The 21,358-nt window shown below is 32.9% G+C and overlaps 1 protein-coding gene across 5 annotated transcripts in view; it reads left to right on the top strand.

The window, feature by feature from the left end:
* Positions 1 to 20,897, top strand: part of LOC136981893 (catenin delta-2-like) — a 46,642-nt gene extending 25,745 nt beyond the window's left edge. For all 5 annotated transcript variants that reach the window (XM_067278274.1, XM_067278273.1, XM_067278272.1 and 2 more), the window contains 12 exons: positions 5,630 to 5,836; positions 8,265 to 8,400; positions 8,794 to 8,914; positions 9,872 to 9,988; positions 10,060 to 10,217; positions 10,286 to 10,521; positions 16,606 to 16,859; positions 16,931 to 17,081; positions 17,157 to 17,383; positions 17,450 to 17,672; positions 19,336 to 19,355; positions 19,434 to 20,897. In XM_067278274.1, coding sequence (XP_067134375.1) covers positions 5,630 to 5,836; positions 8,265 to 8,400; positions 8,794 to 8,914; positions 9,872 to 9,988; positions 10,060 to 10,217; positions 10,286 to 10,521; positions 16,606 to 16,859; positions 16,931 to 17,081; positions 17,157 to 17,383; positions 17,450 to 17,672; positions 19,336 to 19,355; positions 19,434 to 19,568 — 1,985 coding nt within the window. In that variant the 3' untranslated portion in view covers positions 19,569 to 20,897. The remainder of the gene's footprint in view (positions 1 to 5,629; positions 5,837 to 8,264; positions 8,401 to 8,793; positions 8,915 to 9,871; positions 9,989 to 10,059; positions 10,218 to 10,285; positions 10,522 to 16,605; positions 16,860 to 16,930; positions 17,082 to 17,156; positions 17,384 to 17,449; positions 17,673 to 19,335; positions 19,356 to 19,433) is intronic.
* Positions 20,898 to 21,358: the final 461 nt, after the last annotated feature.

The following is a 21,358-nucleotide window of genomic DNA, read 5'->3' as shown; positions in this document are numbered from 1 at the left end:
AAAAATATGCTCTGTCCAAGTACAGAGCATATTTTCGATATCTTGATGAGCTCTTTTGACACTACCCTGGCTTTGTGAATGACAAGGCTTCCCATGGACGATCTTCAGTGCTGGCCAAAACTACTTCAAGCTGGTCACCACATTATTGGCAAATTCCCTACCATTGTCATACTGTAATATAGATGGCGCTCCAAGCAATGAGAATATGTCCACTAGGTTGTAGGCTACTTCTTCAGCTCTTTTTGACATCGGAGACTTAAGAATCACAAATTTTATGAGATGATCTTGGTACACCGTAATAAATTTGTATTCTCTATCTGGCTGAGACTGAATGTCAATAAGATCTACCTGACAATGGGAATTAAATTCGGAAAAAATCATAGGTTTCACAACAATGCCCTTTTTAATACCTTTCTGTTTTTTCTGTTCACAAAGGTGGATTTACAGTTCAATATCATGACATGTAACGTTTTTGTATTTGGTTGAAAGTTCTTTCAACATTCTATCACGTCCTCTGTGTCCAATAGCCAAATGAGCTTCATGAAGTACGCGAAATAACTCCGAGTCTGTGACGTAATACTGTATAGCAGGGGTGGCCAACTTTTGTGTACATAAGATCTACTTTTTATCTTAAAAATGTGTCGTGATCGACTTGTGGTAGGCATAGTCTAAGTGGCGAGGGGGGGTGTGAAATACATACTATGTTTATACACTGTGCTTCAGTACGAGGTGCACTCCCGCGAGCACTCCATAAAGAAAATAAATTTCCAGACCCAACTTTTGATATTTGCAGCTACGAGTTCATTCCATACAGGCGGCACCTAAAAAAATCAATTTTTTTGACACTTTCAAGATAGATTTTTATTAACTTAAAATATAATTTAATTTTTTTTATCAATTACAATGTATAAATTGTGGTACTATTGGTTCGTAAACTTGAAAAACTTGTTATAAAACTGCACAGTACGGCTAATAATTTGATTATAAAATTTTACTTTCGCGATTTTTTTTGGGCGAGGAAAATTTATCAAGGAAGAATGATATAAGATTTTTAGACTTATTTTTTGCTAATCTATCAAAAGCTCGCGGGAGTGCTCTTTGTACTGAAACACCCTGTATATCTACCTACGTAAAAAACAACGTAATTATTTAACGGGCCAAAAAACTCACGTCCAGGGGAATTAAAACAACGTGAGTAATTATTAACAATATTTATTAATTCAAATTAGCTACTGATGAAGACAGATTTAGAATTTATTTTATTCTGTTACATTAATGGGAGGACTGAGTTTGCACGTCTCTTACCAAGGAAACATAATTAGGTGTATATCCTGACAAAGATGATAATAATGATTCTTCGGTATGGGAATCAGTCAGGACAGAATGTTTAGTCTTCGTTAACTTTAAGTATGAAAATGCCAATTCACACAGGTATGTAGTTCCGAAACAGGAATAAATGTATTTGCTACATTTGGTGATACTGGGATATTTTTCTCAATTGACGTATTTCCAAAAATCCAAAAATATAGAGGTCTGTTGCCAAAAACGCTCACTTATCGAGTAAATAGATAGGTAAGAAAAGCCATAATTTAATTTAAAACATAAAGAACAGGTACTTACATTTTAAACAAATGAAAAATTGAAACTCAACGTTGTCACCGTGGATAAATAATATTGATAATACTAAAGAAAAGAAGCTACCGCATGACAGTATCAAATATTCAAGCTAAATGGCTGTGTTTTCTACGAGTCCAGTCATAACTGCATGCATATTGTTGCTTTTGCGCGTTACGTTTACAAGTTGCGTTCAGTTACAAGTGTAACACATTAAGTCAAAGACATCGCGAGCGATCAACCAAAATTGGCATCGCGATCGACTTGTTGGCCACCCCTGCTGTATAGTACTGATGCCTTCTTTAACAGGATAAATGAGTTTACTTTTGTTTTCTACAATCATCACATCATAGCGATTCAGCAACCAATAGTCCCTGGGTTCCTTCTTAGTAGTCATTTTGGCTTTTTGTACATCATTTATTAACTTCTGGTAAGTAGTTTCAGTTAAGAAAATTCTGTTCTTTGCAGCATTAACTTGAATTTTGGACAGTTCATCATCGAATCGTTGTTTCATGTCTATAGACCATGACACCTTCTCCAACACTACAGCTTGCTCCTCCATTTTCATGGAGCACAGTAAAAAAACTAATTTTTGTTGAACAAATTTAAGTAAAATTGCATATTTTGACACTTCTAAACAAACCGCAAAGTGCAACTGACAAATTCTAAGCCTGAGGTGCACGTTAAAAGTCACGTGCCTTGCCACGTGATATTCAAAACGAATCAGAGATGTATTTCATACTTTGCCGGTTTCTCATTTTGCATTCTTTAGAATGTCTAGGAAATTTGTAAAATATGAATCATTTCATAGATTGCCGGCTAGTTTTAGGGATTATATACAATGCCTTGGCATTCTATAGAATGCCAGATTTCAAACTTTGCCGGTAACAAACAGATTAAATAACTGTATATAACATATTGGGTTGGCTAATAAGTTTGTGCGGTTTTCGCTGATAGATAGAGACAGACGCTTTGAAAAGCAATTACAGTAAGATCCCGCTTAACGTGGGGGGATGCGTTTCTAGACGACAAAGCGCTAAGCGAAACAGTGTTAAACGAGGCCATTTTAACATAGAGTAAATAGGGATAGGGTAACACTCAACCAAAAATAAACAAATTTTACTTTAAGTTATTTTTATATTAATTTGTATAATAATGTATGGTTAATAACACACAAACCTATGCACACAGAAATGTAAAGTTCATTTTTTGTGGCTAAGGTCCTGGCTCTTCTTGAGATATATGAATAGCAACATGAACTTGTTGAGTGTCATTTGATCAAGCTTGTTTGGTGAATGGTCTCACTGAATGAGTCTGTGCTGTATAAAATTTAAAATATGTTCATGTTGCTACTCATTTAACTCAAAATGAGATACTCAGATCAGATCTTCAGAAATTTTTCATGGGTCTGTGAAAAACTCGCATAGGTATGTGTCAAATCCATCTTCATCATCCAGATGCCTAGCTAAAATCATGATAAAGGACCTTTTAAACAGACTGACTTAAGTGTATAGAGCCACCATACTCCCATAGCCTACCATACCAACCTTTTTTTCTTTTCCTCGGGCCACATACACATGAAAGCTATTACACGCGGGCTGCAACATAACAATTATAATAAAAAAATGTACATAATTTCTCAGTCACTCTAGAAAATTAGTGTGACTGTTTATATTGCAAACATTTTTTCACAATTTCATTTAAATCAGGCTTGTAACTCTGCATGCTACTCGTAAAATGGCATCCAGGTGTGAATCAGTAAGCCGGTTTCTATATACATTCTTTGCATATTTCATTTTTGAGTATGACATTTTGCATAGATACGTTGATGCGAACAACATAACTAAAATTTGAGCACATTTTTTTACAGTCTTATATTGTTCAGGCACTATTCTACAGAAGTCAACGTAATTATTTTCCGCTCTCTTTTGTTTAAAAATAGCTTTCAGGTGTGTATTGTTCTTCATCTTAATAAATTCATCAAATAGCTCTGCTTAATTACATTCCAATATATCAGCCAGTTCTGACATTGCCGGTTCCAAGAGCCAGGGATTTTCAATGAGCAACAGCATATTTTTTATTTTTCTTAGATATGAAATCTATGTTTAAATTCCTCAGATAGCGCAGTTAAATAATTTGAAAAAATTGTATAGTTTTCTGGAGAAATATTAATACCGTCTTGTTTAGCTTTTGTCATGGCTGGAAAATTTCATAGTATTTTGTTTTGTATTTCTTGATAATAAATGTTTAATTTTTCTTTAAAGTCAAATATTTTATTTGCCATCTGTGAAATTATTTTATTTTCACCCTGTAAACCAGTATTGAGAGTGTCAAGCTTCTCTGTAATGTCGCACAGAAATGCTACAATACACCACCATTCATCATTTTGCAGTTCATTGTAAATTTTATTATTTTGCTGTAAAAACAGCATTATTTCTTTCGTGAAGAAAAAAACCTTTCCAGAACTTTTTCCCAGTTAAGCTAATGTATCGAGGTATGTAAAAGAACATCACTGTATTGACTACCCACTTCCTCTAAAAGACTTTTAAATTTTCTGTGGTTCAGTTCTCATGCTCGGATATAATTTACTATATTTATGACAGTTATCATCACAGTATCTACTTTGGGATTAGCAATACATGAAGCCAAGTTTTTTCTGATGAATGATGCAATGAAATGTTATTAGATTTGTCAAATCATAATTCTGTTTCAGTAGAGAAATAAATCCATTTTCGGATTCAGTCATCGGTAAACACACAAACTAATTTTTTTATATCTATCTTGTTCTGTTCTAGAAAGTTGCAAATAGTAACGAGGTAATCTTTGCCCGTCTGGCCCTTTATTGGAAAGAATTTCAAAAAATCTTTGCAAATTGAATTTTGTTCTGTACAATATCCAATAAAAACCGAGCATTGTGATGTTGCTGAAATATCTGTGCTAGAGTCAAAAGCTAAACTAAAAACCTAGTTTTTCAAGTCTTCAATTACATTATCACAAATATGGTTTGCAATATCTTCAATACATCTAACACAGGTAGAATCTGAAAGCTGGATTTTTTTTATTTTCGAAATTATTTGATTTTTATAACTAAATTTATAAAACAGTACATTGCAAGCGCTTAAAAACATTCCTTCAGAATTTCAGCATCAGTAAACGGTTTCATATGTCTACGTGTTTACCAAGTTTATAACAAATTTCATACGATGCCTTTGTTACAGCTGCATCTTGTACTATTGCCACAGACATGATATTTTGTTGATGTTATGCTGACTTTTTAAAAATAGCTAATTTCTTGCGTCTTATGAGAGATCCCGGAAGAAAAGTATCATTGAACGATTTGTGTTTAGTGTTAAAATGATGAGCAAATATTATAATTTTTAATATAACACTTTCACCACAGATTAAACAAGTTGCTAAACCGTGTTTGTTTTGCACTACAAAATAGCCAGCTTCCCATTCGTCCTGAAACAATCTATTTTCGTCAGACATTTTTCGTTTGTATTTAAGACACTCCTGACATGGTTGATAATTATAAATTACAGTTTCTCAAATAAAATGGTCATTAATTCAGTGTGATTTATTGTTTACTCAATTATAATATCGCATGTAGGCTCTATGGGTCTCAGTAAATTACAAAGTCTAGCACCACTTTTACCATCCCTTGCGGATCGCCGCCTGATGGCCACCACATGTTCGCAATGCTCAGACGTCTGGCTACGACAACTTTCTAAGGAAGGACAAATGGGACTTAGCGGTGTGGGAGGAGTGACCGAATCTGTTTTTTGCCACAAAAATTTTGAAATTTATATTTTGACTGCATTATTTACAGGTCATGTCTGGGCCACTCACAAAAGCTTCGGCGGGCTGCAGATTGAGTATGGTGGATATAGAGGGTTAAAGAATAGGGAATAAATACTCATTATCAGTTGAAAAATTTATTTTTTTTATGTTTTTATTTTTGATTTTTACGTTGTTTATTTTTAAATAGTTCTGTATTAAAGAAACTCTTTTTCAGGATACAATCCATATGAAACTAGTCCATTACCACAGAGTTACTTGGATCACAGACCAAGCTATGATGACCATCCTTCCAATCATCATCCCAACACACATCCAGCTGCTACTTATGCATCACCCACAAAAGAGTTTGAAGGTGAAATGCTTCCTTGTGATGGACACATTAATCAACCTCACAACACAACTATTGATGAAAATGGAAGAGGTAATTTGTGTAACAGTTTATAAATTTATAAATTATTGAGTTTATCTAAGACATTATCCACACACACTTTTCATCTCCAAACTCCTAACACTTAGTTTTCTTCTTGCACTGTGAGCACTAAGAGGACCTTTTTCCCAGATCCATTGTGTTTGGCCAGGCTCACAGTGGGATGTCCAGGTGATGCAAGATGGAGCCTAATGTATCTGGGACAAACAGTCCATAGAAAAGTCCTCTAGATCAGTAGCTGATGCTCTGTCATTTCAGTTATCTGCTACCCTACTCAACATTAATATGGCATGGATTAGGTGCCAGACCACCACTGTGAAGCAAATTTTGCATCAAAACGAGTTACAGCTTTTTTCACTTGTCAGCATATATAAAAGTCTTACAAAATACAAAAGTAAAAAATAATTAAAAAAAAAAAGGCTGCTTTGCTAATATAATTGAAAGGCACTGTATTAGCAAAGCACCTTAAAGCAAAGGACACCTGTTCAGTTTAATAAACTATTTGTTTATTTACATAAGAAATCAAAACATAAAGTAACATTGGTTTTCTCAAAACACAAAATTATAAAGAAAGTTAAATTTATTACTTATTATATCATTTTTCTGTTTTAAAATGTCCCAAACAACTATTATTATTTCTGACTGATATTTCTCTATTGTATTCAACTGTTCACTACTAAACAAGAAAAAACCAGCAACGAGTTACATAACTTTCCTGGCTATTATGAGATCTTGTTTAGAAAATAACTTTTATAATTTTAATTACCATATAACTTAACAGATGGTGCCACACAAAAATTTATTATGAGATTTTGTTATAAAAAACTTTTTATATTTTTAATTACTAAAAATGACTAAAAGCTTAATTTTGAGGGTAGGGACGAGTTTTATAAAAAAAAAGTATAAACGTTAATGACGGTTAAAAGTTGTCATTAAGTCCGACCCTACTGGAGATAGACACGACGCTCTTTATCTCTCCACTTCCTTGGCTTTTTATATGGGGGACATCGATGCTATTAAATTTTGGTGGTTAAAAGTCACCATGCCAAATTTCATTATTTAATCTTTACTCCATCCTGCAATATTAAGCAAAATAGATACCAACACATGCACACACACCTACATGCATCTACAGAATTTTTTTTTTTACTCTTTTGGATTCAGGAGGTCTCAAAACACTGAGATTTGCAAAAAAAAACTAGGAGGGTCAAATTTGACACAATTCCAATACTTTCCCTTGTTATGTAATAATAGCCAGGAAAGTAAGAGAGAGAGAAATAGTTAATTTAATAAAATCTTTATCTTTGTGTAATGAGATTTATTGATATAAAATGGTTTATCAATAAAAAGTTATTTTTAGTATTTTTGTTTAATGTTTTTCATCGTAAAAGAACCAAAATCTTCACTTATTTATTTTTTGTTCGCTAAAAACGATTTATAAAATCTGAAAATTCTGTGTAAATTATAAGATTATATTCGGAATGAGTTGGTATATAATTATTTCTCGTACCAAATCATACAATTTCAATGATAATATATAACACAAATCTTGTTTTTCTTATTACTGTCTTTAGTACAGGCAGTCCTCTACTTACGAACATTCGACTTACGAACTTTCGAAGTTACGAACAAAGCCAACAGATGGCGGGTTAACACGAGCGTGAGTAGAGTACCTAAATATCAGAGTAGCGACACACGAGTCGTCGCCGCCATGTTCTGTCGATCGACTGTCATCGCGTGGTCTCTGGGTTTACATTAAGAAATAACAATTTTTTTTAATTTAATAAAGCATTTTTACGAATAAAATGCTTTATTAAACTAAAAAAAATTGTTATTTCTTAATGTAAACCCAGAGACCACGCGATGACAGTCGATCGACAGAACATGGCGGCGACGACTCGTGTGTCACTACTCTGATATCCAGGTACTCTAAGCGTGAGAGGTAGGTGAGAGGCTCTTAGTTGAGTTTGGACTGTAGTCGTGTGTCAATCTTGTGTGGTGTTATTTGTTTACTATTAATTTAAAGTGCAGTTGGTTATTTTTTATGTACAGTCAAGTTTATTTTTGAAGTTTTACGTTAAAAACATTTACAGTACATATGTACAGTACATTTGTAATTGTTTTAAATGAGTAATTTTAATAAATAATGTACATGTGATTGTTAAAGGGAAGTATAAATTCAAATCAATCTTAATTCAACATTATTCAAGTAGCTAAACATTACATAATTGTAAAAACGTTGTATTTGATTTTTTGCGCCAAACATCGTCTTTTCGACTTGCGAACGACCGCTACGAACGGATTAAGTTCGTAAGTAGAGGACTGCCTGTATTTGTAACTAGAATTTTAAAATGACTACATTTTTATATAAAATGCATTTTAAACCAACAAATAAAATTTATTGTACGTATTTTTGTTTTAGAAATGATGTGGAGATATCCGGATCTTCATGAAGTTATAGAATTTTTAAATCATCCGAATAACGTTATAAGAGCAAATGCTGCTGCTTATTTACAACATTTATGTTACATGAATGATTCTACCAAACAAAAAACAAGGTAAATACATAATAACATTTTGTGTATTTAGAGAGACAAAAATAGCTTAATAAAGTGAAAATAATTCCAACAATTTTTTTCAGAGTGATAATTTTAAGTTCTTGTTTAATTTTGTATTTTTTAATTAGATTAAGTTTGGAGGAGTTGTCATATTTATTCAAACATTCTGCTACAATAAAATATTCATTATAATGTTGTTTAAAAGTTTTTACCATAATTTAAATTCATTTGCATGTTAAATCTTATTAGACAAAATATAATGAATCCTATGAATTTGATTTTTTTTTTTCTTCATTTGATGTGAAATCAATTCAATGAAATTAAGATCTTTTTTCAGTTTTGTATGTCTTAAATAATACAAATGAGATTTTTCTTATATTTATTTTGATTTAGAGCTTTGGGAGGAATTCCTCCACTGATAGATTTGCTAAATCAGGACATTCCGGAAATTCAGAAAAATGCCTGCGGTGCGCTGAGAAATCTTTCGTTCGGACGACAAAACGACGAAAATAAGGTATATGTTTATGTTTATATTTAGATTGTTTCATTGCGGAATTATATTTGAACTAAATATTTTTAATTTTTCAAACATTTTTATTTGATTCTGGTATAATATAAATACTAAAGATCTTTTTGTATACATTTGATATTTCATTTGTGCTTTTAAAATTTTTTGAATCAAAATTTTGTAATATTGAAATAAAGATATCACAGAATTTAAAAAATTTTCTGTGATTTCAAAATTTGAATTACAAAGCACTTTAAGTTTTGATAATCTAATGAAGTGTTAAATTATGCCATCCGGACCCCGAGCGAGTCTTCGCTTCCAGAAGTATATTAATTTAGATATAACCTTACTTAAATACGGTACTGGCTGGGGACAACTCCTACATCCACGGTGTAAGAACAATCCAAACAGCATTCGGCCAGCTAACGTACTACCTGGCAAGGTATATATATATACTATAAATAAACGTCACTAAGCCCGATGAGTATATAATGAAATACCAACGATCTCCTTAAAAATGTGTTAAATATAAAAGGCCTGCCAGTGGCCAAGCAGTTCCATTCCCCGAACACGGGTTCGGTCGTGGGTTAGCGCCTTGTCGGGACAGGCTGTTTCCAGGTTTTCTCCGTGTCTGTAATGCCTGAATAGGGGCCAGTTGCCCTTAAAAAGACCTCTCGGAAGGCATTCCTCTAGGCAGATTGCCCAAGTGTTACATTGCCGTAACTTAACTAAACAAACAAACAAAGTTAAATATAAAAAGATTTTTCCAATTTCTGAACTCTTAAATTTAAAGTAAACAAAAATAGTAATAAAACTATGAATTTGAACAATTTAGCATAAGTTAAAATGAGTCAAATTAATGTATATTCTTCACGAAACATTACATTGCTATTTAAGAACTGAAATTTTATATATTGTATTTTAAATAATAAAAGTGTTTTTATAAAATCTTCCTTATTATAGAGAGCAATCTGTAATTCTGGTGGAATTCCTGCCTTAATCCATTTATTAAGAAAAACACCCGACAGTGAAATTCGTGATTTAGTGACTGGTGTTTTATGGAATTTATCTTCATCCGAAGTAAGTGTTAAGTTAATTCTTCATTATCAAATTTTACAATTCTTTAAAAAATATATATGACTTCTTTTCAGGATTTAAAAAGGATAATTATAGATGATTGTTTGCACGTACTTGTAAATCACATTATTATTCCACACTCGGGATGGGATAAGAACGAAGATCAAAATCGCACGAAGTCTCACGAAATACACTGGTCTACTGTTTTCCGAAATGCCAGTGGTGTACTAAGGTATATATATTTTTATAAAAGCTTTTAAAATTATACTTTTTTTTTCAATGCAAATATTATGATTTCAGAAATGTGAGTTCAGCAGGAGAGTATGCTAGGCAGAGACTTAGAGCATGTGAGGGGTTAGTGGATGCACTCCTCCATTTAGTTGGTTCAGCTATTGGAAAAAATGATATAGATAATAAGTGTGTTGAGAACTGCGTTTGCATATTAAGAAATTTATCTTATCGTTGTCAAGAAGTGGAGGATCCAGAATATGAAAAGCACCATTTGACATCCTTGCATTCTAGTCTTCCCATCAAATGTGAGTTATTTTTGTTATAAAATTCTTCATAAAACATTGGCATTTGTCAATTTTAATGAGTTAGATTCATGTTATATTGCACGAAATACAGGTATTCCTTGCACGACACGGTAGTTACGTTTCGAAAAAGTGAAGTGTTAGGCGAACCCGTGCTATACGAAACAAAAGACTAATGCAAAACATGGGGTTAGGTTCCAAAAGTTAGCAAAAGTATACTATTCTTTTTTGTTACTAAGAAAAATATGTTTGGAAATAAATTATTGATTGCTTTAATAATCAGTAAATAATTAACAATTGCAATTAAAAGTATTGTATTATGCATTAGTATTTAGTTAAACCAGGCATTTAAACTTGCATTTTCTTTTTACAAAGCAACATTTTCATATTTTTTTATGGATGATGAAATTAATAACATCTTTTTATCGAAAATTTGTTCAAGTGAGACATGTTTGTCCAGTCGAGTACCGAGCAACTTTTTTCCAGAATTTGTGTTTGAGTATCACGATACTGCCTTATTTCATTCGTCATTTTACAAATGATTGCTTACCTAGTTTAAACATTTTTAGATAAGTGCTATTAAAAAAATTTTTATCTTCATATTTAGTAAAATTTAATTAATCTATAAAAAGAAAACAGAGTGGCAGTCTTAAGGGCTAAAGTCTCAAAGCAATGATCACGACACCTAGTCGATAGGAAAGTTAGTGCAATTTTTTTCTTCCCTGTTCTATCAGTTTTGATTAAAGTAACCCTGACAAAAAGCACAAAATAATTTGAAAATTTCAACATTCTAAAATCTGTGGACAAGTTTGAGACAACAAGCATGTTTACAGGAATAAAAAAAATTATCAAATAACGAAGTTTACACTTTCAAATTGTGAAATTTTGAACAGAGGATTTCCCAAACTGTGTTAGAGCGAAACTGGGTCGTAGAAGTACTGTGTTGTACGAGGGGTACCTGTACAGTATAAATTTGAAAAAAAAACTTCAAATGTTTTTATTGTTTTATTGTCATCAAAATATTTACTAAATAAATAATATCCAAAATATAAACTCTAATATAAATAAATATAGATAAACAACTACTAGCCCGTTATAGATAACGATCAACCAATGCCGAATTGCCTTGCTGGGGTTGCAATGGCCAGTTGAGTGCCTTTGGGAGGACGTGGGCAATTAATGTGTCCCCACCCGGCACTGTAACGACCGTCGGTCGTACGGTAATCTTATATCGGCTGGAAGAGGAGAGCGGATCGGAGGTCCGGGTAGCGTAACTGGTAACATGTCTGCACGGATAGCAAAAGTTGCGGGTTTGAGTCCCGCTTCGGGCCGTTTCTTTTCTTCCAGTTAGGCCTAAATTTATTTAAATTATTTAAAATTCTAATTATTAAATTTAGCAAGAGATGGCGCCTAATGCCTAACTCTAGTACCAAATTATCTTAAATTATTAATATTACTATAGCCATTTGCTAGCCCGATAATTCGGCATTGGTTGATCGTTATAAAACTCTAATATATAAATTGTAGGTCTATTTCAAAAATGGAACCAAACCCCAAACAAAAGTTATTTTTTTCTGTTACAGAAGCTGAAGCTTTTAGATGATGTCTGATAGCTTTAACAGTGTATTTCAGTAACATTTAGTATGTTACTGAAATAAACTAGAATTGTTATTAATAAACTGTCCGATTTATTAATTATAATTCCAGTTTATTAAGTCTCAAAGTGTGCCCATTGTCCCAAATTGTGGATTTCACAAACTAGTACAAGATGTGCTTCAAAATTGAAATATTTGCTCAAAACAGACATTTTGAAAATTAATCAACTAAGAAGTAATGCTTTCAGCTTTTCAAAAAAATGAATATTAACTCTTGTTAACAATTTGTAACAATAATAAAATGATATTGTAGTAAAGAGGATATTACAAACTAAGTCCGTCATTCGTCTCTCTCTCATTTGATGATTCTATTAATAATAGGGTTTCTCAAACGGAATCCCGGTTGTTTTTTTAACCCAGGAAATCCCGCAAATTTCTTAAAAGTTCACTTTTTTCTTATTTTGTTAAGGTTGAGGAAATTTTGAAAATTATAATTGTATTTATTATGAGTTAATTATATTTATAAATATATTCTGACAGTTTAATTTTAAACCTACTTATTAGATTTTTGAATTTTTTCTCGTTATGGCACGTCGTAAATGGTCAATAATCAATATATAATTTATTTGTGGCAGGACTCTGAAAATCTTTACTTGTCAGAACCTGTAATATCTGGAATAATTGTGCTTATGCTGTCTTAATTTTTAACCATTGAAGCTACTGGGCAATTTTTGCCCAGTAGCTTCAATAACTGCAAAATGCCAGATTGTGCAAATTGGGCAAGGATACAAACGAGTACGAAGTTTTTCTTCATAAACCTGATTATTAAAGACAAACGAACTGCCGAATTATCGGGCTATAAGCTCGATGCCGCTATTAAAGCGGCCGAGGTAGACAAATCAAGAATACTAGAGAGCAAAAGAAGTACTACGGTCTCAAAAACAAACTAGAAATCTCCAGGCTACGGGTGAAAAAAACACACAACTTCTGTCTTCTCTTAAATGCATTAAACACGATTCCACTCACATCAAAGGGCATTCTCGGTAGCAGGAGTTTTCTTTACTAAAATCAAAACCAGATTGAGTGGTCGGAGTATTGACCATCTTTGCTTTTTAAAATCTTACAAAATATTATTGTAAATTTTTATAATATTGTGTTTTATTTAAAAAACAAAAATTACCTTCTAAGTTAGAAGTTTGATCTAAGTTTTTTTTTTTTTTTTTAATTTTCAACTCAATTCAAAGAATTTATTTTTGTTGTTGTTGTTGTTGTTGTATGCAGTTTCCAGCAAACCTTAAATAATTTTTTTCTATTTGTGAAAATTTCTACATAATTCAAAGGTAACTTTCAATATTAATAATGCTGTGTAAGATATATATGATTTTGGAGGTTGCAGAACGTATTAAATTACTTAAATATAATTAATTCTATCATTTGATTTCAGGATATTTTGTATAATTATTTTTCATTTTTTAAAGATATATCCCAGGACAAGCAAAAGACTGGGAAATGAGAAACCCTGATAACTGTATATATCCATTTAAATACAATTTCTTTTGTATATGTTACTGTGAGAGACTGATATCCGGTGAATGTCAGCATTCACACAGTTGTTTCATGTATGTATGAAATATTTGCTAAATATCATTATTTCTCACTTACACCAGCAAATGTCAACATTCAGCATGCACTGATGGTGAATGTCGAACAAAAATATTTTTCTTACATTAAGTCAAAAATGCAACTTTTTAATATATGATACAGTAGAGCATCGATTATCCGACCCCCGATTAACCGACTTATCGGTTAACCGACCGCGTTCTATTCGGCAAATTCAGATGTCCGCTAGTGATGTGGCGCTACAATATTTGGTTATGTCTTGACTACTTTAATATTATTTTTGTTAAATTTTTGCATGTTTTAGCTGGCAGCACTGGCTCGACCATGAAAGGGAGGCTAGTATTTAAACCTGGCCTAATACACTATACTAATAATGTATTTTTTCATACTTTTCGGTTATCCGACTTTTCAGTTATCCGACCAACCCCAGTCCCTAATTAAGTCGGATAATCGATGCTCTACTGTATATGTCAAAATAGGAGAAAGCTTAAGTAACAGCACATGTAAATAAACCATTGAACCTAAGATGAACAGTATATTCTTAATCAGAAAAGAAAAATAATACCAATAATAAACTTACATATAAATTATGTGATTAACGTCATACAATCTTATTTATTGCAACAACTTAAACTGTTATGACACTTTGAATTGCACAAGACTCCCGTTGCTTTTACATCTGCATTTAGTCGTGGAACACTTCTTTTTGCAATTACAGTGCGTATAGCCTTGCCTTTCACTTCTCAAATTAGTCGCTTCCCTCGGAGAAATCTTACCTAACCTAACCTTAACCAAACCTTGCATAAGACTGACAAACGGCAGTGTTCGAGAGTATAACAAATAGATGTGGCTTTTTGTTTCGACCTCCACCAAAGCTTATCTGTGCTTGTCGACATTCTCTAATTTCAGTCTTTCACGGTGATTGGCTTAGAGGTTTAAAAAAATAAAAATTTATAACTTTCATAATATCAGACTGGAAGTCGATGCGTATTTTATGTTGAAATCTGTTTCCATTGGTGAAAAACACCATGCCAGTACTGTAGTCACTAGTGAATATGCAGAATGGCAGACTTGTCACATTTCAGCCATAGCAATGTAGATGCCCCATAAGAAAGTTGGTTGTGTGTTCTTTCGTTGGTGGAATTGAAGTCTGTGAAGCTTGTTTAGCATAAATTTCGGCATCAATTTAATATTGGATGTCATGATGATGATCCCAGCTATGTTAGTATTATCAAGTAGGACAAGCAATTATGAGAAACGGCCAGTTTAGTGCAATGTGTGGGAAGCACTAAGTTTTCCATGATGATGTGGATGATTTTCCAAAGAAATTCAAGGAAGTCAACTTGACATACAAGTTTGGAAATCCGAGTTCCAAACTTGTATGTTCACAAAAGATTGTACCTAAGAGTCTACAAAATTCGGATGCACCAAATTTTTCCGAGAACGGATATAAATGAAAGACATTTGTGTTAGAAGTATTAGTCAAAATTGAATAGGACACATTTTACTTCTCTGACAAAGTAACATTTTGTGTATCTGGGAAAGCAAATGGGCAAATAATTCACGAGGTTTGTGAAATTGAAAGACTTCCCAAAATTGAATGTGCTGTGTATGTAGTGTAGGATCAGGTGAAAAGCCCATTCTTTTTGCTGAGGCCATAGTGATTGCAAAGAGTTCAGTATTTGGACGTGCAACTTCATCCTGGCATTGTTTTTCAACAAGATGGAACCCCTCCCCATTGATCCAGGTACACAATTTGTGAAGGAAGTGTTTGACAGACATGTGGATTGAAAGAGGGACAGAATCACTTGCTTGGCCTTTGTTTCCCACTAGACTTTTTCCTGTGAGGTTTTGTGTATAACTAAGTGTGTCTTTGCATAACTTGAACAATATTTTTTTTAAAAGCAGAGCATAATCAAGCCTGGACAAGGATTGTAAACAGTGACATATGGGTCATGCATTGTATTATTACCCATGTGATGATTTCAAAATACTTTCTAATCATTTGATGCAGATATTAGGTTTTCATAAATTACAAGAAAAATATTTGATAGATTTCAAAACTTTGCACATGTAATGTGAAAACTGCCACAAAAAGTCTTAAAGACACCAATTAGGAACCTCAGATAGAAAAGTTATCATCAAATAAACAGCAGCAGATTTCCCATTAAACATAATACTTGTTTGTTATAGTCACATTATTATTTTCTTTTTGCTTCTATAGATTAAAAAGACTACAAATTATGGTTCAAATATTTAATTTGAGTAATTAAAAAGACAAACAAAATAAAATTTGTATTTTTGTTGTTACTAAATTTTGAATTCAGTTTTTACCCACTATTGGCCTAGGACCTGTATCTGAAAGGAACACTAAACTAATTTGTAAACTTTTGCTTCTTTATGGTTGAATTTTAATGGTTAATGAACAAATATTCTCAAAACCAACGTGCTTTCGGATTTTTATTTATTACGAACACGTGCAGAGTATAGATAGTTTTCCAACCGATCCAATCCTGGCTTCTATTGGTGTCGGCAGAATCCAGTATCGTATATCTCTAAATTTAGTTGTTACTACATTTCATTCATATATCATGAGAGTAAAACTGGTTTTAAGCAATGTATTATTTCAATTTATTTATTAAATTAGGTATCTGTTCAGTTAATATAGTGTCAAATTACTACTGCTTGCTGCTTAGCTGCATATCTGGTAAATATGCAGCTAAGCAGCTAGACAATATGGTAGGATTCTTTAAAAATTGTATAAGTTTACCACATACAAGTTTTTCGTAAATAAATGCATATATTTCTTTAATGACCGTAATTACAAAACTGAAATATTTCATCTCTGAGTTTATATGATCTATATTTTTAGCTGTTGGAGATAATTTAGGATGTTTTGGTGCTAACAAGAAGAAAAAAGAAATTGCAAATGTAGATAAGAGGAAAACTAATTCCAGAAATGCAACAAATTTATCACCTACTTCCGAGCCAGTCAGAGGAATGGAACGTCTCTGGCAACCGGAAGTAGTTCAGATCTATTTGGCACTTTTATCCGACTGCTCCAATCAAGCCACGTTAGAGGCGGCAGCAGGGTCGATTCAAAACTTGGCAGCGTGTTATTGGCAGGTTAGCTAATAATTACCAATTAAAAATTTTTATAGATAAAGTATTTCGGAACAAATTTTTATTTTTTCTAGCCTAGTATCGACATCAGAGCAACGGTTAGAAAAGAGAAAGGTCTTCCGATCCTTATAGAGTTGTTAAAAATGGACGAAGACAGAGTCGTCTGTGCCGTTGCTACGGCTCTGCGAAATCTTGCAATGGATCAAAGAAACAAAGAATTAATAGGTACGTATTGTCGTATATGTAGTGTATGCCAAATCGTACATAGTGATATATTGTTCCATACAAAAATTTATGTAGGCAAGCATGCAATGAGAGATCTTATTCAAAAATTACCAAGCAGTGCATCTCAGCAAATTGCATCGGACGATACAATTGCAGCAATCTTAGCAACATTAAACGAAGTAATTGTCAGAAATAGCGACTTCGCTTACACTTTACTGGAAGCGGGAGGAGTCGAAAGACTGATGTATATAATGAATCAAAAAGGCAGATTTTCCTCGAGGATTATTAAGTTTACATCCGAGGTAATATTTATTTTTGTAATTATTATTGTTTAATTTTATGGATTTAAATTATAAGTTTTCCCCCAGTCATTGTATAATTTGTGGCAACATCAAGAACTTCGAGAAGCTTACAGAAAAGTAGGATGGAGAGAATGTCATTTCATTAACAAAACATCACTTTCCAGAAATGCATCGTCTCCCATGAACAGTTTCAATAGTTCGCTCAGTTGTCCCGTTAGCTCCCAAAGCGGAACAAAATACGAAGACAAAACACTTCCCAGAGGACAGGAATTAAATTCTATATCACCTGGTATAAGAATTTTTATTATTTTTTTCGTTTATAAATTTTTATGGCATATATGCAGTTGAATTTTGTCAGAGATTTCATTACTATAATATAAAAAATCATTTTTACCTCTTATCACTATAATGTGAGAACGGGGGGAGGTAGGAGGAGGAAGTCGTATCTCCCGTTTCCGCCTCACTTGTCAAGGATGGCTGTTTCGTTTCCGATCGTTACGCGAGTGGATAGGAGGTGAGACGGATGGGGTCGACGATAAGGCGAAGCGATATTCGAGGCAAAGAGGAGACTATTTAACAATAAAAACAAGATTTATTAATATTTAACAAAGGACACAAAGACAAAATCTGACTAAATTCCCTAAGTTGCGTAGGGGTCGAGAGAGAGCTTACATTTTCGGTTCATACCTCATTTTAGTTTCTTAGAGAGTTAACACCTTAATATCCTCGATGTGGAGAGTAGTATCCGAAATAGGCACAGGTTTATAATGTCGCGACTGAGCGCGGAGACGTTCGGAGAAGGTCCGAGTCGGTGACGACGAGCGACGGTGTTTGTCCGGCAGATGATCAGAGACTCCCCGGAGGGGGGGAAAGGAGTGTCTTTTATAGCCTTTGGCTGGAAAAATTGGTCACGTGATCGTGGGTGGATGGCGATCGGGGTCATAGGTGCTCCCGGGATGAAAAATATATGACGAGTTCAAACGTTAACTATAAACTAAGGCTGCAAGATGATCTAGGTCTGGGTTTAAGAACAAAGGATTGTTGACATTTATACGACCGGGGACCATTTCTAGACAGGATGTTTATATGAAGGGAAAATTCCTAAAACGAATTATTACAAAAAGTGACTCCGATGGAATCCAGATTCCACAATAACTCCAATTTTTTCTATTTTAAATTTCAAATCTTGTACAATAATATAAACTATTGACAATGCTGCATGATATTTTAAGAAAAATTCTCAATAAGGTATTCATTTACATCAGAAACTAGAAATGTAAAGCTGAATATATATAAATATCAAAAGTTCTAAACAAGTGGACCCAGTAAGTTGTGAGGTTAGATTAAAAGTAAAAAATTAACTTATGCTTATGTTAAAATCCTGATTTTCTATTGTTTGTTGTTGAGTTCAAAATACGCAATTACAGTATTACTGTGAGCATTGACAATTTAGTAAAATGAACAAAAATTTTTGAGAGACTTTTTTAGTCACTTAAAAAGCATTTGTTTGGAATTTTATTAGTGAGTAAAAATAATATATTTTACAATCTTTTGTGATTTATAAACATAGTGACACACACATCCCATATCTCACATGTATAGTTAAGTAGTTAGGAACACTAGAATATGCACAACTGAAAACTATTGGGCCATCTCTGTCTAGAGTACACTGGAAATGAGTCCTATGTATAATACTGTATTGCCCAGTGATAAACTGACAAACAATTATTTATTTGTGAATAAATTATTTAAATCAAATAATTATTTTATTTGAAAGTTCTGTTTTTAGTTATTTAGCCATATATTGTAATCTTTGGGTGAAAAAATGATAAGTAACTGGATTTAAAAGTGCTTAAATAAAATTCAATATCTAAAAGTAAAATTGACGCTTAGCTTTTTTGTCCTTATATAGTATAAACCGAAAACTAATTTTTGCAATATTTCTTTTGCAGGTTCAGTTCAACATAACTGGGTAAGTATATTATTTAAGAATAATAATTTTATATAAATTTTGAGAGAAATAAAATTCTTACCGTAAATATACAAACAGCTTCGATCGCCCACCGAACCGGTCTACGCCCAGGTTAACAGAGACAAGAAGAAGAGTAGGCAACCCGACATGACTTCCCACTCCGTGCTGCTCGATCACCCGGGTTCGGCGGCCGCGGGAGACTCGTGGGTTTAGGCGGAGCGAGCGCAGAGGTGACGAAAGATTCGAGGAACCCACCATTAGTGCCTCCTTGTTGGGACAGTTCATTCTTAATGCCTATTGACGTTTTTATACAGTGCCAATATTTGTTATAAATTTCTACCAAATAAATTAATAGTTAGTTTGGTATGGTCACACACGAACTTAGCAAGTAGAATTTGTGTCAGTATTTTAGTTAATAAGTGTGGTCTCGTCGCGGCCGGACGACGAGATCCCCCGAACTCTATCCGTCGTCGAATCGACGGCGACTTAGACAATAAGATTAGTACTTAAGTTAGATTTAGATATAATTTGAATATTCCAATCTCTATTCTGCCGATTCAAAGGCTCACAATTATTTATTCTCGTGATTTCGTGTTTAATGATTTATAATAGATTTTATTTGTTCTCGTCTTAAAAATACTTGAATGTTTTGAAATTTAGTTTAAGAATTTCTTAATCCAAAAGTAAGTCTCCCCAAACACATTACACATTGCATGTTATTTTTGTTCAGTATTGATTGATATACTTGTTCTTTTTACTTAAATTTCACCTTTTGGAGTTTCTCGGATTGATTTGGTTTGTGTAAAACGTGCAATAACATTTAGCAATGTGCTTTCAAGCGTACAGACGCCTCACTTCCACGACATCTTCGAGTAAGGCAGTATTTCAAAAAGACCCATACCTTTTGGGTCTTTTGACACGCTGCATAACGTGTACTTTGCCCACGGCCAAACTTTGGGTCGATACTTGCAACGTCGTCAAATTTCGGAATATTTTGACGACGACCAAAAACTGGCAAACATATTTCACAAAATTTTTACAATTATTTATGTATTTAGTTCTTTAGTTCTTTAAAATAACTGTGATAATTTTTTACATAATGATACAAATGCAATTCAATCAATTTTGACACCATTTTACAATTTATACACCTTACATTCCCTTGTTTTTTAAAATACGGCAAAATCCTCTGTCGGATTAGGTGGCCGCTTTTTGTACAGTTTTTTACATTTTAGCATTTACTATAAAGGAGGAAAATTTTGGGGATTTTTGCAGCTAGGGTTTTCAATTCTATCAAACTGTTGTGTGTAAAATAAACAATTCTTACCATGCAACTACAAAATTATTCTTGTCCATTGCACAAGTGTATATGTTCCTATCATCGATGTAAGTTATTTGATGTAGATTCGTTTTTTAAAGTTTTTTTTACATATATATATATATATATATTTTGTATCAATTTTGTCTTGTAAGAATGGAATTTTATTGTGAAAAATGGTGTATAAAAAATAGATACAAATAAAAATCTATTATAAAGATTTATTATTGGATGCGATACATTCTTGCCCTATTTATGGATTATTTTTCTTAATGATACTGATGTGTGCGGCAGCCTATAAATTACAACAGGTCCTGGTCAAATTATTAGGACCACTTAAGAAATGGGAGTAAAATGACATTTTAGAGAAAAATTTTGAATTTACCAAGGATTTTAATTAGTGACAATTTTGTTGCATCAAAAAATGATGTAAAATTATATCATTAAGATTCATTGTTATTTATATGTCCAAATTGATTTTTGATTAAAACATCTTAAGCTTTATATGATCAATACCTCTTCACTGTTGATACAGAGAAGGTTTTTACAGGGCCTTTTTATTCATGCCCATGGAATTTTTGTTAAGCAGCTTTCTTCATAAGTCAGTTTGTACTCTGATCAGACAAAACACTAATGGCACAATCGCTAAATATGTATGACTCGGCAACGCCGATGTGACGTGACA

The sequence above is a fragment of the Centruroides vittatus genome, unplaced genomic scaffold (assembly GCF_030686945.1).
Source record: "Centruroides vittatus isolate TY-2023 unplaced genomic scaffold, ASM3068694v2 contig_799, whole genome shotgun sequence".
Lineage (NCBI taxonomy): Eukaryota > Metazoa > Arthropoda > Arachnida > Scorpiones > Buthidae > Centruroides > Centruroides vittatus.
Note: the sequence above shows the minus strand (reverse complement) of the source record. Positions and strands in the feature narration are given on the sequence as shown.